Below are 20,409 nucleotides of genomic sequence, written 5' to 3' on the forward strand. Positions count from 1 at the left end.
TAGCAATAAAACTCTGATATGACCAGTAGCTTGGGCTAACGTTAGCAGCGTTTAGGAAGATGTTGCTATGTAACGGACATTACTGAGCCCCTCCAATAACTTTATGACTCTTCTCCATTTGTGTTACTGCTGCAGTAGGTTTTAGCATTCAGCATTATCTCATAATTGTCATTGGCCGGAGAAGCTGCTGCCTGGCAAGAGTTAGATAGTCTCGCTTCAGGTCTGATGCTGCTTTAGATCTTTTAGATCTGTTGACACAAATGACACTGAAATGACATTACATTGTTATTGATATAATATACTGATATTGTGAAAGTGACAATGCAATACATGGTATTTGTTTTAATTCAGTTCAACTTAATTCAACTCACATGTTTTAATCTTTAATCACTTATGTATGTTTATTTCTTTTAACGTGTTTTGATGAATTGTCTTGAATACCTCTTGCTGGTTATTTATTTGTGGGGGCAGTACTTAGTGCTTATGTAGCACTGTATGATATCTTTTACAGAGATATATTGGGCTTTTATTAAATATCCAGCCAGTCGGTGACCTCCCAGCGTGATCGAGTTTCCTCACTGACCTTAGCAACATAATGCCTGTAAAGCACATTTTATTTATTCATTGAGTTATTCAGTGTTGCTGTTTGTAAAATATTTCTTCATTTAGAAATGTGTCCCCATAGTTTAGCCCACCACTGAGTCAGGGTGCTAGGTCACCCTGCCTGCTGCTAACCCACCTCAAAGAATGCCTTAAAGCTTTAAAGTGCCATGAGTTTCAAAGCGCTTCAGAGGCTTTTCCATTTTGACAAGAATACCACTCAGTGGAAACTTACTACATGGAGACTAAAATGAATAAACGGTCACACGTGAAGACATTGAATACCGTCCCAAAATAATGACCACAGACGATGCATGCAATACAAAGCTCAGCACTTCAGTCCAACTGTATCTCCACCTCAGTCAATACAGTGAAACGCTGTTCTGCTTCCCTCAGGATTACTTTGCTTCCCAATGGGACGTTAAAGATCGCCAATGTGACCAGACGGGATGCAGCCAGCTACACCTGCGTCGCTAAGAATCAGTTTGGGACGGCAAGCACAACTGGGAGGCTTCTCATCACGGGTGAGTCCTGACCATTCACTATACCCGGCCCTCCTTTGTTAATATTATGCCTGTTAAGCTTTCTATTCAGGCACTGCGTATATACAGTTATACAATGACAACAGTGGCAGATCTGCCTCTCAAGATCCACGGTAACTTCGGAAACAATGGGCTCTTGATTTCAAACAGAAGAAGACAAAAGCGCCTTCTCATTCCTATCTGCAACCGTCAACTGTGACAGCTGGAAGGACAGCTCTCGTTGGCAGTTTTTATCAGCTGGAGCTAGGCCTGCTAACTAACATTAAAGGTCTGACTTCTCACTGTTTCCAGCTTTTCAGACTTTCCAGATATTTTGGGAAATAGGCTTGCTCTCTTGCTGAGAGTTAGATGAGAAGATCGACACCACGCTCATGTCTGTGCTCGAAATATGAAGCTATTTCCAGTAGCCGGCGGACTTACCTACCAGCGCCCACAAAGCTCGTGAATGAACACGTTGTGTCCTGTTTGTTTAATCAAAATGAAAATCAAAGCGTAAAAATGACAAATAGCTTGCTGTTATACAGGAGGGGTTATGTGCCTGACTATTTCAATGACTGGTAACGTTACTCTTGGAGCCAGGCTAGCTGTTTTCCTGAAATTTTGCATACAGGCATGAGAGTGGTATCGATCTTGCAATCTAACTCTTGGCAAGAAAACAAATAAATGTATTTCCAAGACTTTCCCGAACTTGATGGCTACATACATGATATCATGCTAGTTCAGTGCTCCAAAATTGCAAATAAGACTGAGGCTAAAGTTTACAGGTCTAAGTAAAAAGGCAGCATCGTCAGCAGTTAACATGTAGATGGCATGAAAATAGAGGAGCAGCATTGTTTTTGTAATGCAAGGAAGAGCCTGTCAGCCCTAGTATTAAAGTAGTGTATAATAACAAAAAAATGCTTTAAACTTGTTTCATTCTGATTGACAAACAGACATTTTAATGTTTGTATCAGCAATCGCGTCCTCCTCGGCTCCCCTGCTGTGTGGACTCCCTCAGGGGTCCAGTCCACTTCTCATTGTGCATGCTTCCTCTGGATCATTCCTTCAGACGCTTTCAAAGCGTGGGACATCACTGTTATGCAGATGATACTCAGATACTCAGAGCGGACAATTGCTTATCAAGGGGCGGGTTTTAGCAAATGGTCAATTTCCCTTCAGTTCTTCCGAAATATTGGTTGACCATTTCTTCAATCTATGGCTTGAGAACACCCTCATTTATATTCAAGTTATATTGCATGTGTAATTTTGACAACCAATGTCATTTTCAAGTTGTTATGACCGGTATACTTTATGCAAAATAGCAGCGAAGTAAGCAACAAAATATTATCCTGGATTTAGTTAAAGGTCATTATTTATGAATGCAGTGACATAACACGTGCATGTAGTCCTCTAGTTTAATCTGTTTGTGTGTGTAGCCACCTGATTTATTTTTCTCATTAGGTTCTGTTCTTCTCATACGCTGACAGCTAAACCATTTAATGTCATAGAATTTAATTATTCTGACCTTTCCTCAACATACTCTGAGGCCTCCAATCCGCTACAGTCACCAGTGGGAATGTGCTTCCGTCTCTGTAATCCTGTTTCAAACATTTTCTTCCAAATTGATTCTGGAACATAAAGTGCGGACCTGAGATGTCATTAAATGTTGCTAATGGACAGGCTCGGAATTTAAGTGCTTATTAAAAACAGGAAAAGCACACATCCATGGGTAATTTAATGATGGTGACTTGATTTAGCCGTGAATTGAAGTGCGATGGCAGTTGTGGGGGTCACTGTGGTGTTAAAGGTTCCCGTGGCAGAGATATTAACATGCTACGCTGTCATCTGTTGTCTGGCCAGAGCCCACCAGAATCACCATGAGGCCTACTAACATGGAGATTATTGTTGGCGAGAGCATCGTGTTACCCTGCCAGATTGCCTGCGATCCAGCTCTGGATGTCTCTTTCTCGTGGGCATTCAACGGCCAGCTCATCGACTTCCAGCGAGACAGCGATCATTTCGAAAGAGTGGGTGGGGTGAGTCATCTCAAGCATTAAACTCAGCTACTTTCTGGCTATTCTGGGATTAATTGGGACATACTGTGTGATGTGCAAGGGTATGCTCCACTGCCCTGCTGAGGGCTTTTTAGACACCAATAATACCCAGGCGGAGAAATTTATGCCAAGGCTTATCCATTTGAGTTGAGTTTCCCAGTGGTCAGCGGTGGATGGAATATCAAAAAGATAGAGACATCTGTTGAGAATCAGTTACATTCTTTCATTCATTCGCCGTTAAAGCTTCAATGAATGGCACTATCAGGTCAGTAATCGGGATCCTTACCTTTTGAATTGGCCGTGTGAGCTGCCATGTGTTCCACTTCTAAAGATCTATGGGTGAAATGCCATTTCAGTCATGCAGAGGGTCTTCATTAATAAAGTCTTTATATTTTTCATCCCTTCAACTTCTAATTCCCTTACCTCAAGGGAGAACATTTTCTTATCGTCTCCCTCTGCCATAATTGAATTTGCATACCTATTTATGAATCTTGAGCCCCGAAATAATTAAGTAATGAGCTGGCTGGCATTCACCAAGGGCAGGCCTGGCACAAGTAAATGTTCATTTGAAATCCTTATGCTCTGAAATAATAATATGTGACGACTCTTTGTTGAATATTTGTTCCTTTGGATGAATTGTTCAGAGATTGTCAGCATGAAATCACTTTGCACACTTTTTTTTTGCTCTTCATACTGTCATTTATCATCCAAGGTCAGCAGTCCGATCACTGCCGCTCACGTGTTGTGGACATGCCAAATTCATATTGTCGGTTACTAATGACATTGAACTGTGCACAGGCATATAATGAGATATAGTTTTCACAGAATCGGTTTCCCCTGTCCAGAGAGATTACCGCCCCCCTGCTCAACAGCTTCTGATGAATTCATTAACATAATTAAAGCAAATCTGCCTCATCACTTCCTTTCCTGCCAAGGCAGGACGCCTTGCTCTCGGTCGCGAGCTCTCAGGTCGTCCAGGTGGCGGCTGACATTGGAGAGAGAATTAGACATGGCAAAGCTGCGTGTAAAAAAAAAAACTAAAAAAGAAAAACTGTCAGGCGAAAGGAGAGGAGATGAAAGGAAGGGGAAAAAGAGAAAAGAGAGCAGGAGAGGTGGCCTCTTTAGCCTGTGGCCGCGAAGAAGTGCCATTCGGGTCGGCTTTGCTTTGTCAGGTGCTGTGGAAAGTTGGAGATGTATGGGGGGGGGGTTTTGTCCAGTTGCTGCGGAGTGGAGCTATGATCAGTAGCCGCTGGGTGTGATGAAATCTGCTATGACTGCAGCGAGTCTTACCCGACTCGCCCCTCAGGTGACTCCTTTCTAAAGCAGCACACTACATTTCACAGGCTGACATGCTTTGTGACAGGCCCCTTCAAGAGGTGACTCTCAGAAGGTGGATTCCCATGCACAATCAGAATGAGAACAGAGTAATAGTGTCTTAAATGTGTTACTACAACACTGTAGAGGGGCTATAACATGTTCTGTCTTTGTATCCAAAGCCTTATATAGCTCCATCGTTGTCCAGAAACTATAAAAGAAGCATCAATGAGCCACACTGGGTGATCTGCTCCTTCATTCCATGAAGATGGGCACTTGTAGTTAATATTGAGTCAATCCTACATACACTGCTGTTGTAGATAGTAGAGTAGACACGAGGGCACCAAATGTATAGTCATCCGCGACTAAAAATAGTCCCCAACAAATGAACTATTTATTCCTGTTTTAGTGACGTTTGCTAAACTCTACAGGCCACAGGCGTTACAGGACATTTAGCCTTTTTAAAAAATGTAACTGTATGCAGTGTTTATTTGTTTTTTAAAATGTACATTTGCGTCTTCAGTAGAAGCTGAGTACTACAGATAGGGTAGGGTAAGATGTTAAGAACTGAGAGATAGACGATTGTTGGTTTTGGTCTTTTCATGGGAATTGTTGACAAAAAGGAAAATACAGAAAACACCAGCCTTATCCGTTAAAACATTTCCTTCAAGCTGCCACAAATATTACTGCTTTTACAGATGAGAAAGTTGATTCAAAGTGTGTTGATGTTTTGTTCCCTCACGGCCACCACCACATGCATCCAGCTTATGTAAAATAATATTTGCTCTTTACACTGGGAGTTATACTCATATCTTGCTTGAGCTTATGTAATTACAGAATAATTAGGATTGTCTTGCCAATTAACTAGACTATGTTTGTTTTGTGTATCCTGTGTATAGCTGGTGGCTGTTTGTTGTGGGGGGGGGGCTGGTTGGTTGGGTACCGCCTGAAGGGCAGCCAATAGCATTATTTGTGCAGAGTACATCTGCCATGTCTGTTGTTGGTGTTTGAAGAGATGAAAAAAATCAGTGGCTTGGAGACAATGTGATTGTGCAAAGCATTATAAACGTTTCAAACCTCCCATAGCCAAAACCTGAGTGATGAAATAACACTGCATCTCTTACTTTACTTTCAACAAACATATTCCCATCTAGAGTATATCAGGTGATCTGATGATTCGTAACATCCAGCTGAACCATGGAGGGAAATATGTCTGCGTTATTGACACGGATGTGGAGAGCCTGTCCACCTCTGCCATCTTGGTTGTCAAAGGTAAGAGAACCAATGGATTTTAAGAGCTTGTTTCTAATGTTTGAATACCCTAATATATTACTATATATATACTATTTACTATATTTAAGTATTCAAGGAGAAAGAAGTTTGACTGAGAAAGATGAGAGAAATCACTGTAAGTATACAGTAATATAGTGCAGCAAAGCAAAAATGGAGTTATGTCACTATCTGGCATGTGTGACTTCAGGCCCAGCTGAGGTAGCTTCGTTGATATGTGCTCGGTGTATCTGGCTCACTGTGCTCCGGTGATTTACATTGGCATTCATGCCCCTAACAAACAGTAATAGCTGTCCCAGGTGCTTCGAGAAGGCAATGTTTATCACAGAAAATGACTATAATTGGCTCATTTACACATCTGCAAAATATCATGGAAAGCATTTGAATAATTGAGCAGCAGAGCAAACAACAGCAACATGGTAAGGCCAGAGCGTGTAACAGTCACAAAGACTTGCTTTTCTCTATCTTTTATTCCTCTCGCTAGTGTCCCATGTAGCCCCTCTTTCCTTTCCTCACAAATGATCCCATCCAGTGTCTCTTCTTGCTGCTGGCGCTCCCATGTTCAGTAATCACTTCGTAGCCCTGCACAACACACAGTGGATGAAAAGTCCCTACATCCACGCACCAAGGACGTAGCCCTTAATTAAAGGGAGCACGGTGGCCTTGATATGTAAGAACGGAGCAGAGATCTGATGAGGGGAGACTTCTTAGAATGTGTGATCACCTTAGGTTCACCCTTCTCTTTGTCTGATTGATTTAGGTCCGCCAGGTCCTCCGGACAAGGTAGCAGTGGAGGAGATCACAGACAGCACTGCCCAGCTTTCCTGGACTCCCGGAAGGGATAACGGCAGCCCCATCACCGGCTACATCATTCAGGGCCGGACGCCTTTTACTGTGGGCTGGCAGGCAGTGGACACAGGTACCATGAAACACTCCTCCTGTACCCCTTTATCCGGGTTCTCACGCGGGTTTTCATTAATTTGTCATTCAGTTTGAGTCCAGTTGTGCAACAGCCTGATTTTCTAAAGAACTAATTTCCACCTTGCAGTGCCGGAGGTGGTCAACGGTAACATGCTGACGGCCACAGTGGTGGGTCTGAACGCGTGGGTGGAGTACGAGTTCAGGGTGGTGGCCCGCAATACTGTAGGCCTGGGAGAGCCCAGCCCACCCTCAGCCAAGACCAGGACAGAGGATGCCAGTATGTGAAACTAAACACTTCACTGCGCACACACACTTACACATAGACAATAGTGTTAAAGGATTTACCGTGATTTTAAAATGATTACTTAATGGAAATATGTCACACACTTCCCGGGATTTCTCGCCATAAATAAGATTATATTTTAACCAAATGTTTTTCATGTATAAATGTTAGTTTACATGGTAGTAGAGCAACAATTCCTTTATAGTATCTTTGAAGTGGAAAAAACCCACTGCCAAGTGTCTGGTCGTCTGGACTTGATACATTTGGATTATATTCAGTGACATGTGATCAACATTATCGGTAAAACAGCATTTTTATTGACATTTCACTGTAAACTGTAATATATGTGAAATTGTAGAGAAAAGTAAAAGAAGTAAAACTCAACATACAGGTTTTGTATCAACGAAAGCCATGAAAATGATTGCTTTTTTTTCCTTCCCTTGTGATGTTTGTAGACCAATCTCAGCGCTGAGATGTGGAGTAAAGCCGGACGATGTTGCCTTATGTGCAGAGGTTGCTTATATAACTTTTATAAATATATTGTTCATCAAGGAGCTGCTTTGTCGCTTCCTCTTATTTGGTGTTTGGTATTTGTTAGGGCAGTGTGAGAGCATGAGACAGAGTTTGAGTTGAGTTAGCAGCCCTGGAATGATAAATAATAATATTTAGTTAGTCATGTTATGGTACTACTGGCATTTCAAGGTCAGAATGTAGCTACGATAATAATGCGCTAGTGTTAGTGAGTTTTTTATTTATATAGCCCATTTCAAACACAGAGGCAACTCAAAGTGCCATACATTGGTTCTGAATCGAGGTACAGGACAGCTTCCTAAAGATCTAAGAGTCCTTCTGGGTTCGTATTCTTCAAGAAGATCGGAGATGTATTTTGGCTATCATTGAGTGATTTGTAAACTAACAACAGAGCTTTAAAATCTATTCTATGAGAAACTGGAAGCCAGTGTAAAGATTTAAGAACAGGAGTAACGTCCTCGGTTTTCTTGGTTCTTGTAAGAACTCTGGCATGGATGAGTTTGTCTAAATAATGTCTTGACATGAGACCCCTAATTTTGGCTCTTTGTTTCAGATGATAAAATGTTGATTTAGCTATCGCCTTGATGTGGCTGCTGAAGGTCAGATCTGAGTCTATTAAAACACCAAGATTTCGTTTTCGTCTTTATAGCTCTGGAATCAAGCTGAGCAATAACTTTCATTTGTCCCTCCTTGTTGCCAAATACAATGATTTCTGTCTTGTCTTTATTTAATTGAAGGATATTTAATTGCATCCAGCTATTTTCTTGCTCTAAGCATTGATAGAGAGAGCCTAAGGGACCATAGTCACTTGGCGAGAGAGCTAAGTAAATATGAGTGTTGTCAGCTTAGCTGTGATAAGCAACGCTATTGTCATGTATGAGTTGGCCCAGGGGGAGCATGTGCAGGTTGAATTATAGTGGCCCAAGAATCGAACCCTGGGGGACTCCACGTCATAGTGACCCGCTCAGATTTCTGGTCACTAGTGGACACAGCATAGCCTCTGCTTTCGAGATAATCCCACCCTCTTTTCCAGTCTGTCAAGAAGTATTTTATAGTCCACAGTGTCAAAGGCTGCACTAAGATCAAGCAACACTAAAACTGATGTTTTACCTGAATCAGTATTCAGTCAGGCGTCTCTGTTTCAGTGCGTAGTCTTCAATTAATGAATACACAGCCACACACCCTCAAAATCCAGGTTCCCCCAGGTGTTTTTCCCAGGAAACTGGGGGACAGTTTGGCGAGAATTCACAGGAAGTACTGGGATCTCACTTCCGCACATTCAACCCTAACAGACAGACCATATATGTCTTGCTGCATCACCATTCGTTGATATGACACATTAAATGTGATGCTCAACTTACTAAAGGATACTATAAGGACGTGCAAGAGTGCTCCCCCACCTACACTCTCAGCTTTGCCTTCACCCTGCAGTGCACAAACAGCTGAGTGGGAATAGGAATGGAGTGGGTTGTGTCGAATGTCATTTGCAAAATACTACAGATCTTGGCTTGGTGTTCATGCATGATGACATTTGGGCAATATCAGTAATTCACTATTCTCTGAGATGTGTGTGTTTGCGCAGAGTGAGGGATTTGTGGGGTGGAAAATAGAAGACGGTCTCCAGCAGGCAGCCTTGTCATGAGACTACAAGTAGAGTTTAGGCTTGTCGTTGGGCTTTGTAAACTGCGTTCTAATTGCTCCCCTCTGGGCTTTACTCCTCAGTTCCTGATACAGCTCCCACTGATGTCGGAGGTGGAGGCGGCACAAAGTCTGAATTAGTGATAACATGGGAGGTAAGTCATCTGTCACATTTTACTCTCCATGGCCGAGTAATGGTTTTGCTTAATTGTGCAGAATTGAACGGAGCAATTTTATGACCCACATTAGAGCGAGACACCTCTCCTCCGGCTCACCCTCCGAGTGCCATTTCTCCCTCCAAAAGCAGGGACAGAGAGAGCACTTCCTCTGAAGAGTCTTGCACTTTAGCCATAATTACATAGCCATGCAAGAGGAAAAGATAAGGCAAAAGGTGATTGTGGAGTGTTCTGGGCGGTACCGGCGAAGAAAGGGGGCTGTGTCTAATCACGGAAGCCCTTGTCGAGGCGCAGCGCAGAGATGGGCCTGTCTGTTTCTCTGTCTGTATGCGTTTTAATATCACTATAGTTTTGTGTTTCGCTCCCAGCCTGTTCCCGAGGAACTGCAGAACGGAGAGGGCTTCGGCTACATCATCGCCTTCAGGCCCGTGGGCACGGTCACGTGGACGCGAGCGGTTATCTCCACCCCCGGCGTGGCGCGTTACGTCTTCCGCAACGATACCATCCCGCCCTTCTCGCCCTTTGACGTGAAAGTGGGGGCTTACAACAACCGAGGGGAGGGGCCCTTCAGCTCTATTGCCACCGTGTACTCGGCAGAGGAAGGTACAGACTTCACAGCCTGGCAGCAGAGTGATGCTTAAAAGCTATAATCTCTCTCCTTACAACTATGACCTTGAATAGTAATGATGAAATGAGTCCCCCCCCCCCCCCCCCCACCCCCCCCCCCCCCCCAGTGCTGTTATTTCCCACCCTCTCAAGCTGGGAATGTCAACTTGATATTAGTTATTGTGCGGCTAGATTACAGGAAATCCTAGCAGACACTTACCACACCGCGCTGTCAGGGAGGTATTCTGTTAATTGAATTTGCTGGGCAGATAGTCTTCCCTTATGTCAGTCACAGATCCCATTAAAAGAGAGCGGGGGAAATAGCTTTTCAGCGAAACTACAGGTCTATTCTCTGCCTTTCCTCTTATTGCTATTAGTGTGTGTGATGGTGTTGGATGAGTCTCTGGGATTCTCACCAGCGCTCTATTTCTGCAGTCCCCAGTGTGGCTCCTAAGAGGGTTAGGACTAGAAGTGTGTCTGCAGTGCAAATTGAAGTGATCTGGGAAGCTCTCCCTGCCGTTCCTGAAAGAGTGCTTGGATATGAGGTATGTTGCGACTCTCTGCAAAATCTGTCTTTGCTTTTTTTGACTCAAATAACATGACAGTTGAGCTTTTCCCTGCGGCTTGTGTATCATATCATGGCCATCCTTTAATTGTTCTCGAAATCAGTTTTATCTCTCTTTTTCTTAACTTTCTTTCTTAACAATATCCTGCTACATCTTCTCATGTGTCTCTGCAAAGTACTTTGTTTTAAGCGTAATAATATCATGAAATCATCAACACTGTGGTGCCCAAACAGCAAACCCACAAGAGAAAAAATAGAAATCCCTCATCCTTTCAAGAATGCAAAGAGGGCTTTGCTGTTTTTTCTTTTTTTTTTTCCTCCCCTGGTGCTCTTTCAATATCTGTCACCTCTGGCCCTCAGCACAAAGCTCTCCAGTTGCCATAGCAGTGGCCACATTGTCCTTTTAGAACAGAGTTCATTTCTCCAAACGTGGTCCTGAAGTGGATTTAAGCAGCTGAATCTCAATAGGCCACCAACAGTATGGATTGTGGAGCTGTGGACTGCACATATACGGCGCTCAGCCTTTAATTAGACGCTGTTAGGACTGCGAATGCAATCCAGCTTAAGTTTAATGTAATCATCATTATTGCTGCTCAAAAGATTACATTACTGTAAACTGAATTCTTCTGCTTACCATACATGGCTTTAATTGATAACACATTTGAAATACAATAATTTATGGGCGACGGAATAGCAAGGGGGCAGACTTCACATTTCAATTTAATCATTTATCGACTTAACTCTTATGTCACTTAATACCAGACACATGAATATTGAAGATGACCCAAAGCAAACGGCAAATTAGTCAGGTTGCTTTATCAAACATCACTTCACCTACACCATTAACTGGAGGCTAATAGCCTGGAGGAAAGCAAACTCTGCATCTTGTTTAGTGGAGAATCCTGCTTTGCTGTAGAAAGTGGTGATTTGTTGATTTGATTTGTTGGTATAAAGCATTTTTGAAATGTTCGTAAGATTTGTCCATAACCTCTTCACTTTTAATATCCAGTGTCCTTGGAAGAAAAAGTAAGAGCTGAGGTTGTTTTCATGAACAAAGCAGGCAATAATCATGACTTGGGTCAGCTATCATATGACCCTATAATGCCCTGTTTATGTGGTGAGGATGGTTGAGAGGATGTGCATCCGTAATTGAGACTCCACTAGTGAAAAATGTATTATTCATCATCGCCCCCACCCTCCCCTCTTCTAATATAAACAGCATTTCAGATTTCATGATGGAATATGAATTTCAATAATGCAGTGAAATGCACCACTAGAATCTGGCTGTTTGAGCCCATGAATTTTTTTTTTTTTTTTTTTTTTTTTTTTTGCCCAACAGGTCGTGTACTGGGAAGACGACACCAAGCCTGACACTGTTGGCAAAGTGCGCATATCTGGAAACTACACACTGGTTAACATCACGGGGCTGAAAGCGAACACAGTGTACTACCTCTCTGTGGCTGCTTTCAACACGGCCGGCCCCGGGCCACAGTCGGCGCCCATCAACAGCACGACGAAGAAAGCACGTGAGTCCGTCCCCGTGGGGCACTGAAATAATTTCCAGATGGCCGTGTCAGCCCCCCTCCTGGATGACGTCGTATTGTCTTCAACATGATAGGCGTAGCATTTCTTCGGCTTCGTTGGTTGTTCTCATAAAATTCAATCTGACAAGAGCGCTTTCGATTTACCTTGGAGGAAAAGAAGACAAAAAAGGAAGAAGAAAAAAAGATAAATCAGTGGGATCAGTCGGTGGAAAATAGCTTAGATTTAGGTATTTAAAATGGGCATGATTGCCAGGTGATGTTACGTGATGTTAAAGCTAAACCAGACAACTGCTGCCCAAGCTAGGTTCTTCAAATTTAGGGATTTCAGACCACAGCCGCTCACTATAAGTGAAAAGTAGCCATAGCGTGTTCGTGATCCCAGGCCATATCTCGTTTTAATGTATTAGATTGGCTGCAAAGTTACCGAAAGATACAGTGTGTGATGCTACAATTTTACCAAACAACAGGAGTTTCCAGGGGACATTAAATAGTGACAAACACGCCCAGACTGAACTTTTTTTGGGGGGGGGGCATTTTATGCCTTTATTAGATAGCGATAGTGGAGAGATGACAGGAAACAAGGGAGACAGAGATGCAACAAAGGTGCCCGGCTAGATTTCTGTGTTTCTGTGTTTGGTGAAGATGTTTTCGTCATCTGCCTTTTGTTTTATCTATATGTTTTCTAAGGTGCAGTGTGTTGCGCTCTCAGGGCCACCATTGAATTCACTCTGTCTTAATTAAGTGAGGGGTGCTCCACTGCAGCCTCAATTCATTATTCAGTCTGACAAGATGAGCGTTTTTGACATCAAAATCTGTCAAAGTGGAGCTGCTGTATAAAGCAGCCGCTCCATTGTAAATGGTTCTATATAAGTGCATTGCAACCACAGGAAATAGTTGTTTTAGCATTTCCTGTAGTGGATCTTTACCTCTGGCTCTTCTTCTAGCTCCAGATCGGGCTCCGCTCAACATACAATGGACCATGATTGGCTCGACGCTCACGCTGCACTGGGATCCTGTTGTAGCTATGGAGACGGAGTCAAAGGTCACTGGATATTTGGTGGGTCCCAATTCACTGCGAAGCTCTGATTTATCTCCCGAATCAAGGATTCATTAGCTCATTGTTCTGCGTCGCCCCTCTCCTGCCTCAGGTGCTGCTGAAGAGGCATCGCTACAATGACGTCAACACCATCTTGACCAACAAAACCACCGTGGAGCTCAGCCTCTCCGTCAACGACAACTATCTCATTCAGATCAAGGCCACGAGCGAGGGCGGCGAAGGTGTGGGCAGTGAACCCATCCACATCCACAAATTAAGTGAGTTTACAGACGTCCTCTCTTTCTTCGTGTCGTTTCCTTTTTTTTTGGACCACGGATAAATCTTAAGTGAGGATTCAATAATCCAGAGACAACATTTAATTTGGCTTGGTTGCATCCCTTTCCAACCATGTGTAATAGACTTATTTCGCGTGCGAGAAAAAGCGACCTTTTTAGAAATGCGTGCGCGGTGTCATCCATCTCTGCCATTGGGTTATTATTCCTTGTTGACTGGCTGCACAGCGCCGCAGCATATAAAGCAGTCCTGTGCTCCCATCCCACTGCTGTGCAAAATTGTGAGGCGGCTCAGTTTGCCCGCTCTCTTCTTTGATGTGATACGAACTTATATCTTCTCAGGACACTTAAATAGCCTCTCCTGTTGAAGGCCAGTAATAATGTAGATATGGAGAAAAAAAAATCTCAGTTTGCTTTTGATTTATGATGACTTGTCAGAAATTTAGAGGATAGCACAGCAGAGTGCAGGTTTTTCTTCTTTTGATTAGGCGGGGGTGGGGTGGGGGCGGATATTTCTGGTTCTTCACAAGCTGCTCTGCTGGTTTTTGTTACAGGCATGGGAGCGCGGGGTTCAGGAGCGATCCGCCTCAGCCCATTGTACCTCTCCGCAGTCCTCATCAGTGCACTGCTCTGCTCTGTCTGGTGATGTCTAATCAGAGCCTACGGAGCGCCCTCCCTCCCCCCTCCATCCCTTCAGTCAGCCTTGTCCTACGTAAAACCCCTCCACTGGACTGGCACAAGGCCCGGGCTTCAGTGGCAGGGCTTGGAAAGACTGGAAAGGACCGGAATGCGCCGAACTCTTAAAGGGACCACGCCACTTTCTTTTCAAAAGGACCACACATCAGAGACGTGATGATTTGCGTGCATGATATCTTTCTGTATTTTTTCTCCAGCATCATAAGTGCCACCGTGCTCTAGGTTTCATTTTAGAAGTTCTGATGTCTACATGACTTATCTTCTTAGTGTCTTTGGAGATGCTACTGCCTTAAAACCCATTTTACACATACAGTCCATACCAAAGTAGATGACAGAGCTTGCTTTATGGTTTCTTTCACCCTATATATAACAACATTTTGCAAAAAACAACTATTCTTCTATAGGTCAACTTCTCAGAAGGTGATTAGCCTATATTCATTGGTTGCATCCATATTTTATCGTCTCAACAATGATCTTAGAACATCAACTGATATCCACACTTGTCACATTTCTTGCAGCTATTGCCAAAAGAGACATCCATTGTAGGCTTTTACCAGGCTTTTGTAAATGAAAGATGCACAGCAAATTGATCAACTGTGCCTCATACCCACTTATCTCTGCATACTGGAATGATATAAGGTCTGAGCCACAGGCTCCTGAGCTTAAGGCCCTCTCTACAATACTGTGATAGATCTTGGCATTTTGCTCTCTATCTCATGCTCCTAAATAATAAATGCCTATCACACTCTGCATTCTCTAGTGTAGCGAGAAAAGCCGACATAGCAGAGAATAGAGACGTGTGGTGCTACTAAGTCAAGCAGATCCCATGTGTACTGTTCCTCCTCTACATTTAGACGACCTGTGTGTTCTAGATAAGTATATCATATCGCAGAAGGTGTACCATCTACACCCCTGATGACCAGCTGGCCCAGCGCACAATGGACTACAGGATAACAGTGCCTTCACTAGAGCTCACTCAGATTTTTTTTTTTCTTTCCCTCCCTTTCGATAGCTTAGGGGAAAGATTCATGTTGCAGAAGGGGTGTTGTGTGCTTGTGTTTCCGTAAGAAATCATTTAGGAAGGACAGGAAGCTCAGAATGTAGAGGAGAGCCCATTATTGGAAATGGTATGTTGATTAAATTTTCAGTGAGACTAGTACACCGGAGCACCTAAGACAAAAAGGGTTAGAGGCTTCAGGAAAGCCGCAATGGATTGAGATATATGGCGGAAATTTGGGTCCCAGTATTTATGGTCTGTGGTATAATAAATGTATGACTCCATCCGTGGCATAATTTATGGGCTATTAAGGCATCAGAATAATTGATGCCAATACCCCGGTGAAAGAGCCCCGACTGGAAATGGAGCGAAAGGCATGGCTGTCATTTTGCCCCCACCCCATCCCCGTCTATTGGACACATCCCAGACTGAAAGTAACAAAAGAACATTGCTACTCTGCTGAGGGAGCTACTTTTCACCCCCTTTCATCATGTGGATGAGTCTGTCAAAAGCCACCCAAGTAAGAGCCGGTGTGTGATTACTGAGGTCGTGACAGTGTTCATGTGGACGTGGAAGGGTACAGTCAACTGAACTGCTACACATTACTGTGCCTTTGCCGAACATGGAGCTGCGTAGGTCATTAGCTCGGAGGCTGTCGTCGTCGGTATTTTTGCACTCTCCATCCCCCGCCCCCTCCAAAGGCGAATGAAAGCACAAGGAATTGATGCAAGGTGACTGGATGTCCTCACTTAGCCGTCTGAACAGGTGTGCAGACCCCAGAGGCCTCGTAAAAAGTCCAAACGGCCGACATAATCAGGCTGTCCTATCTGCTCCTTGGCTGGTTTCATAAAGCTCGGTGCGTGTTGATTAGACTGCTGCAGACCAGTCAATGGGATATTGATTTTCCTGCCCCATTATTACAGCTGTCACAATTCAGCTGCTTGATTGACTGATGGGCCGCTTTCTCATTGCACTCCTTCCGTTGTGTTACAGTCAATGATGTTTCAGATGTCCTCCACTACTTTCCTCCCCATCAGACGACTTCAAAGGCAGTGCTTTTTCTGTTGTGTTTTGTTTGCTTTTTGCTAGAAATCTCACTGTATTTGCTCAACTTTTCACATATTTTACCAGTATTTTGTGGTGTAGTGGTAGATTGTGACTTTGAATCGGAGCAGTGACCTGAAATGAATTGGCTGGTTGGTTCTTTTGAGTTACACGTGGGCTGTCTGTTGGGGCTCCAGCAGTCGTACTGCTGTATCTTTCTTTCCAACAGCACAAAAGCCCAGTCACACCAGCACTGAAAACGGTAAAATCTCATGGCGGAATCAGTTCATTTCAATGGAACTGCTGAGATGAGTGGATTCACTTGTGGGGCAAAGTAAATCTGTGTACATTATTTTTCTTTCTTTTTTTTACCGTGGAGTTTGGTGAACTTTTTTGTGCCGTTGACCATTAGCAAACTGTCTTGACATGGCTTACCTTTGAGGGAACCGGAGAATCCAAAATGGAGGAAGCTTCATTTAACCCGCCTCTGTTGGAGTATAAGCTGCTCCACAAAAGAGGTTTTATGAGTCCGGTTTTGATGGTACAAATACGTCTCTTGAATAAACTGTGTGAGCTTAATGTCTTGTTATTTACCAACCTAATACGCTTGCTAACTGAGATTTTTTTCTTTTCTTTTTTTTTTTTTAAATGATGTACAATCCTGAGAACAAAAAGACTAACTAGCACTAGCATGCTCCCGGCTGTCTAGCGTGTTTAGGCGTTAGTTCGACAGCTACAGCAGTTCACAAACTAGTCCCTGCGAGTATTCACAATGTCACCAAGCCTCTTGTTTCACAAAGAAGTGCGGAGGAATATCGCTGTGCCACTCTCTGGTGTGACCGGGCCTCAAAGCAGCTTGTGTGTGCAAATACATGATCCGAGTGGTGTTAATATTTCCGTTAATATCCAAATAAGGTAACCTCGTTGCCGGACGGCGGACTCACAGGTTATTTTATTTACAGCGCTTAAATGTGTGGCTCTTTCTCAAAGCTTTCTCATTATTTACGTTGTTGTGATTCAGGCTCATGTTTCTTACCTCTGGTCACGCTCACGTACAGTAAGAAAACAAGACTATTCTCTCTGGCCTTGTGCTTTAATGAATACTACACAATACAACCTAAAGGAATTGAAGGGAATGATCAGAGCCACCAGTCTGAATGGTCGAAATATTTTGATCACAGAACAACACAGCTATTTACATCTACAAGGTCGTTTTGGTTGGATTGGTTTCTGTGGTTGTTGTTGCTAGAAAGGAGTGTTTCCTGGCGCAGTGTAAATAGCTTGCATATATTTTTTAAACATGGCCATCAAAGACAACCTTATTGCTTTTCTATAGTGTGTCCTCCGACCTTAATACTGGTGTATTAATCAATGATCTCCGTGAGATACTGACATGTAGAATGGCATTTTCATATTGAAAAGTAACTGTTTTGTCTTGTATACTAAAATTGTGCATGTTAATCATTGTTTGTGAATTTGTGTTTGATTTTTTCTAAAACTAGAACTTAATAAAAATGTTTATTCCAGCCAGTGGGCTGTTTCGCCTCCTTCTGCCTAACTCCTAGAGACACCAACAGCTTTCATCCATTAAGTAATCAAACTCCAAATCCCCAGGGGCCTTAAGCCTCAAGCCCCAAGTGCAGTTAAATGTCAATTGATGTACTTGATTGATTGCTATTTTGTAGGAGAATTTGAACCTTTAAGTACAATATCAATTGACACGGGTCTAAAGAGTTTTACTATTTTTCTTTATATTTTTCTCACATAGTGCATAATCCTAAATTTAGTTGTGTTTAATAAAATGACCACAAACCGATTGACACAGAAAAAAACAGGGGCCTGGAGGTATTATTCCAGCTGGGAGGGCTGGTTATAATGAAGCTGCAGAGTTTGCGGTGTGAGCTGTACTTAACATACTTTACATACCGCAAAGAGATGCAAGGGGGGTTGGGGGGGGTTCAACAGGTAACAGGTTGCCGTGGGGCTTCCTAATAGCTTAATCCAGCCATGCTGAGTGACATGTTTGACAATATTAATAAGAATATTTTACAATATCAATACATATATCAAGATAGAATGCTGAGTCACAATTAAACTTATGTACAAAGCAATGAGATGTTTGTGATCCACCGTTATGCATTACATGAGACAAAACTCTATGTGTGTAATACAAATATAACAAAATCCCAGCTTGTTTGGAATCATTCGTTTGGACATAAGCAACGTGTAAAATGATGAAAGATCATTTCTATCAAAATGTTTGCAAATATTGTATTTTTCTAAAAGATAAACGGTGACACTGCATTGTCGTCCAGCCATAGTCTGAAGTCAAGCAGAGTCCAAATCATTCCCGAGATTGAGCCAGCGAATCTCAAGACCAGACCAGGTCCAAAGGGCACCAAGACTGAGACCAACTCGAGACTAAATTTGCTCTAAAAGTGTACATATCATATCAAATGTAACGATTAAGGAGGAAACAGAGATACAGACCTATTTGCAGGAACTCTGCGCCCCCAAGTATCCCATTCTGCATAGAAATTGACCATTTAATGCGTACAAGCTTTACCACAACAACATCCAGGATTTTCTACAGGTTCTGGGTAGAAATGACGCCTAGCATCAATAATGTGACCCATTTTTAAGCACTACATACTACATTTCAAAGTACTAAAAGACCTACAGATCTATAGACCCTCCTGTTGAATAATTCATAACAGTTAATTGCCGGAGCTTCACAGATATCAAGTGAAATCCAATGTGTAAATGAGATGTATCAACTTTAACATAAATGGTGACATCGTAGCAACGCTTGATTGAACTGAAGGTGCCTCCCTCCGTAATCCGCAGCAAGAACGGGAGAAAAGCCTCTGCTTGTGGGATTCACACATCAGTGGCAAGCAGGCCTTTTTCAGTCAGTGAGATCTAAACAGGATTACTTTATGCCACAGCAGTTTGTCGAGCAAAGGAGTGTTTCAGAATATAATCACCCGATTCATCAAAGCACAGCTTTGCGCTGGCTTCTCCGCTCTGCATTTTACCCATCATTAGCCCCACACAGGCACAGTATATGAAGAATAGATGTTTCTTTATTTCTGACCAGAAGTCCTCCCTAAGTAATACACAAGCCACGTGATTCCAACTCATGCTTATGTGTCAGAGAAGGTTGCTTATTTGCCTTCACCCCTTATTGACCTCCTTGTTCGGTTTTTACAGTATCTGTGAAGAGATGCGATCCATTATGCATGCAAATGATCAGCACTGAATGTCCTCTTGTAATGAGAAATATATGAATGCTTTTCTTTAAAGCGCCACTGTTCATGCTCTTGTGGTCTCTTCTAGTTTTGAAAAGTGATAATAATTCCTTCAGTGTGGGGGGAATCTCTGTAAAATATGGTGACAGGCACAGCAGGAGGGCTTTTTTCCTAAGTTTCACAACACACGCACATAAAAGGATTTCAAAATTAAAGTTCACTTAACGATTTTCTTACGAAATGTTGCCGCGGCAATTGCGAGGCGAGATGTTCATGAATAACTCAGTGTCACTTCATACTTTTGTTTACTGCTAATAGAGTATGTGTATCAGGGTTTTAGAATTCAAGTCTTCCAATCTTTTCACACAGAACCACTGATGTGCTATTCAAGCTGATTACGAAATTCAATATAAATGTGCATTTAAGTGACATTTGTATGTGATCTCAATCAGTTTATTTCTCTCAGAAATGTCAAATTTTTCTAAAACAAGAGAGTCCGACCTTCCTCCCATGCACTCAATGCTTTATTCAAAAGGATTAGGAAGGCTGAATATTGAATAAGTCGAAATATATCAAAGCAACCATCCTTGATAGAGTCCATCACCCTTCCTCACTTGCTTGAAAAAACAAGGTAAGTAGCAAAGTTACGAATAGTTTACATTTTGGAAAATATGTTGAATTACTTTAGATGATCGATCTTGAAGCAACTTAACTTAACCAAGGTTTTTGTATGGATTGAACAAACGAGATAAGGTGTGAAAGCTCAGTAGCTTTTCAGTTGCTTGTAGGCAGATTTTGTTACCTTTTGACACAGTCAGGCTAGCTTCTTCCAAGCTTTTTGCTAAGCTAAGCTAACTATCTGCTGGCTACAGCTTCATATTGAATGGACAGACATGAGAGTGGCGTCAGTCATCTTGTCTAACTATTAGCAAGACAGCGAATAAGCATATTAATGTACCCAAAATGTCAAACTGTTCCTTTAAACTCTGTACTAATACCTCCCTGTCATTTATTTCAACTGCAATGGACAGGAGAGTACACCAAGAAAG

At 42.6% G+C, this 20,409-nt stretch overlaps 1 protein-coding gene across 2 annotated transcripts in view; it reads left to right on the forward strand.

Moving 5' to 3' along the window:
* The window catches only part of cntn3b (contactin 3b), a 40,062-nt gene extending 26,044 nt beyond the window's left edge, over positions 1-14,018 (forward strand). For both annotated transcript variants that reach the window (XM_070903264.1, XM_070903265.1), the window contains exons 11-22: positions 997-1,124; positions 2,982-3,157; positions 5,644-5,761; positions 6,540-6,698; positions 6,828-6,977; positions 9,237-9,307; positions 9,697-9,931; positions 10,370-10,479; positions 11,839-12,025; positions 12,988-13,100; positions 13,192-13,357; positions 13,927-14,018. In XM_070903264.1, coding sequence (XP_070759365.1) covers positions 997-1,124; positions 2,982-3,157; positions 5,644-5,761; positions 6,540-6,698; positions 6,828-6,977; positions 9,237-9,307; positions 9,697-9,931; positions 10,370-10,479; positions 11,839-12,025; positions 12,988-13,100; positions 13,192-13,357; positions 13,927-14,018 — 1,705 coding nt within the window. The remainder of the gene's footprint in view (positions 1-996; positions 1,125-2,981; positions 3,158-5,643; positions 5,762-6,539; positions 6,699-6,827; positions 6,978-9,236; positions 9,308-9,696; positions 9,932-10,369; positions 10,480-11,838; positions 12,026-12,987; positions 13,101-13,191; positions 13,358-13,926) is intronic.
* Positions 14,019-20,409: the final 6,391 nt, after the last annotated feature.

This window comes from Enoplosus armatus, chromosome 3 (assembly GCF_043641665.1).
Source record: "Enoplosus armatus isolate fEnoArm2 chromosome 3, fEnoArm2.hap1, whole genome shotgun sequence".
Classification (NCBI taxonomy): Eukaryota; Metazoa; Chordata; class Actinopteri; order Centrarchiformes; family Enoplosidae; genus Enoplosus; species Enoplosus armatus.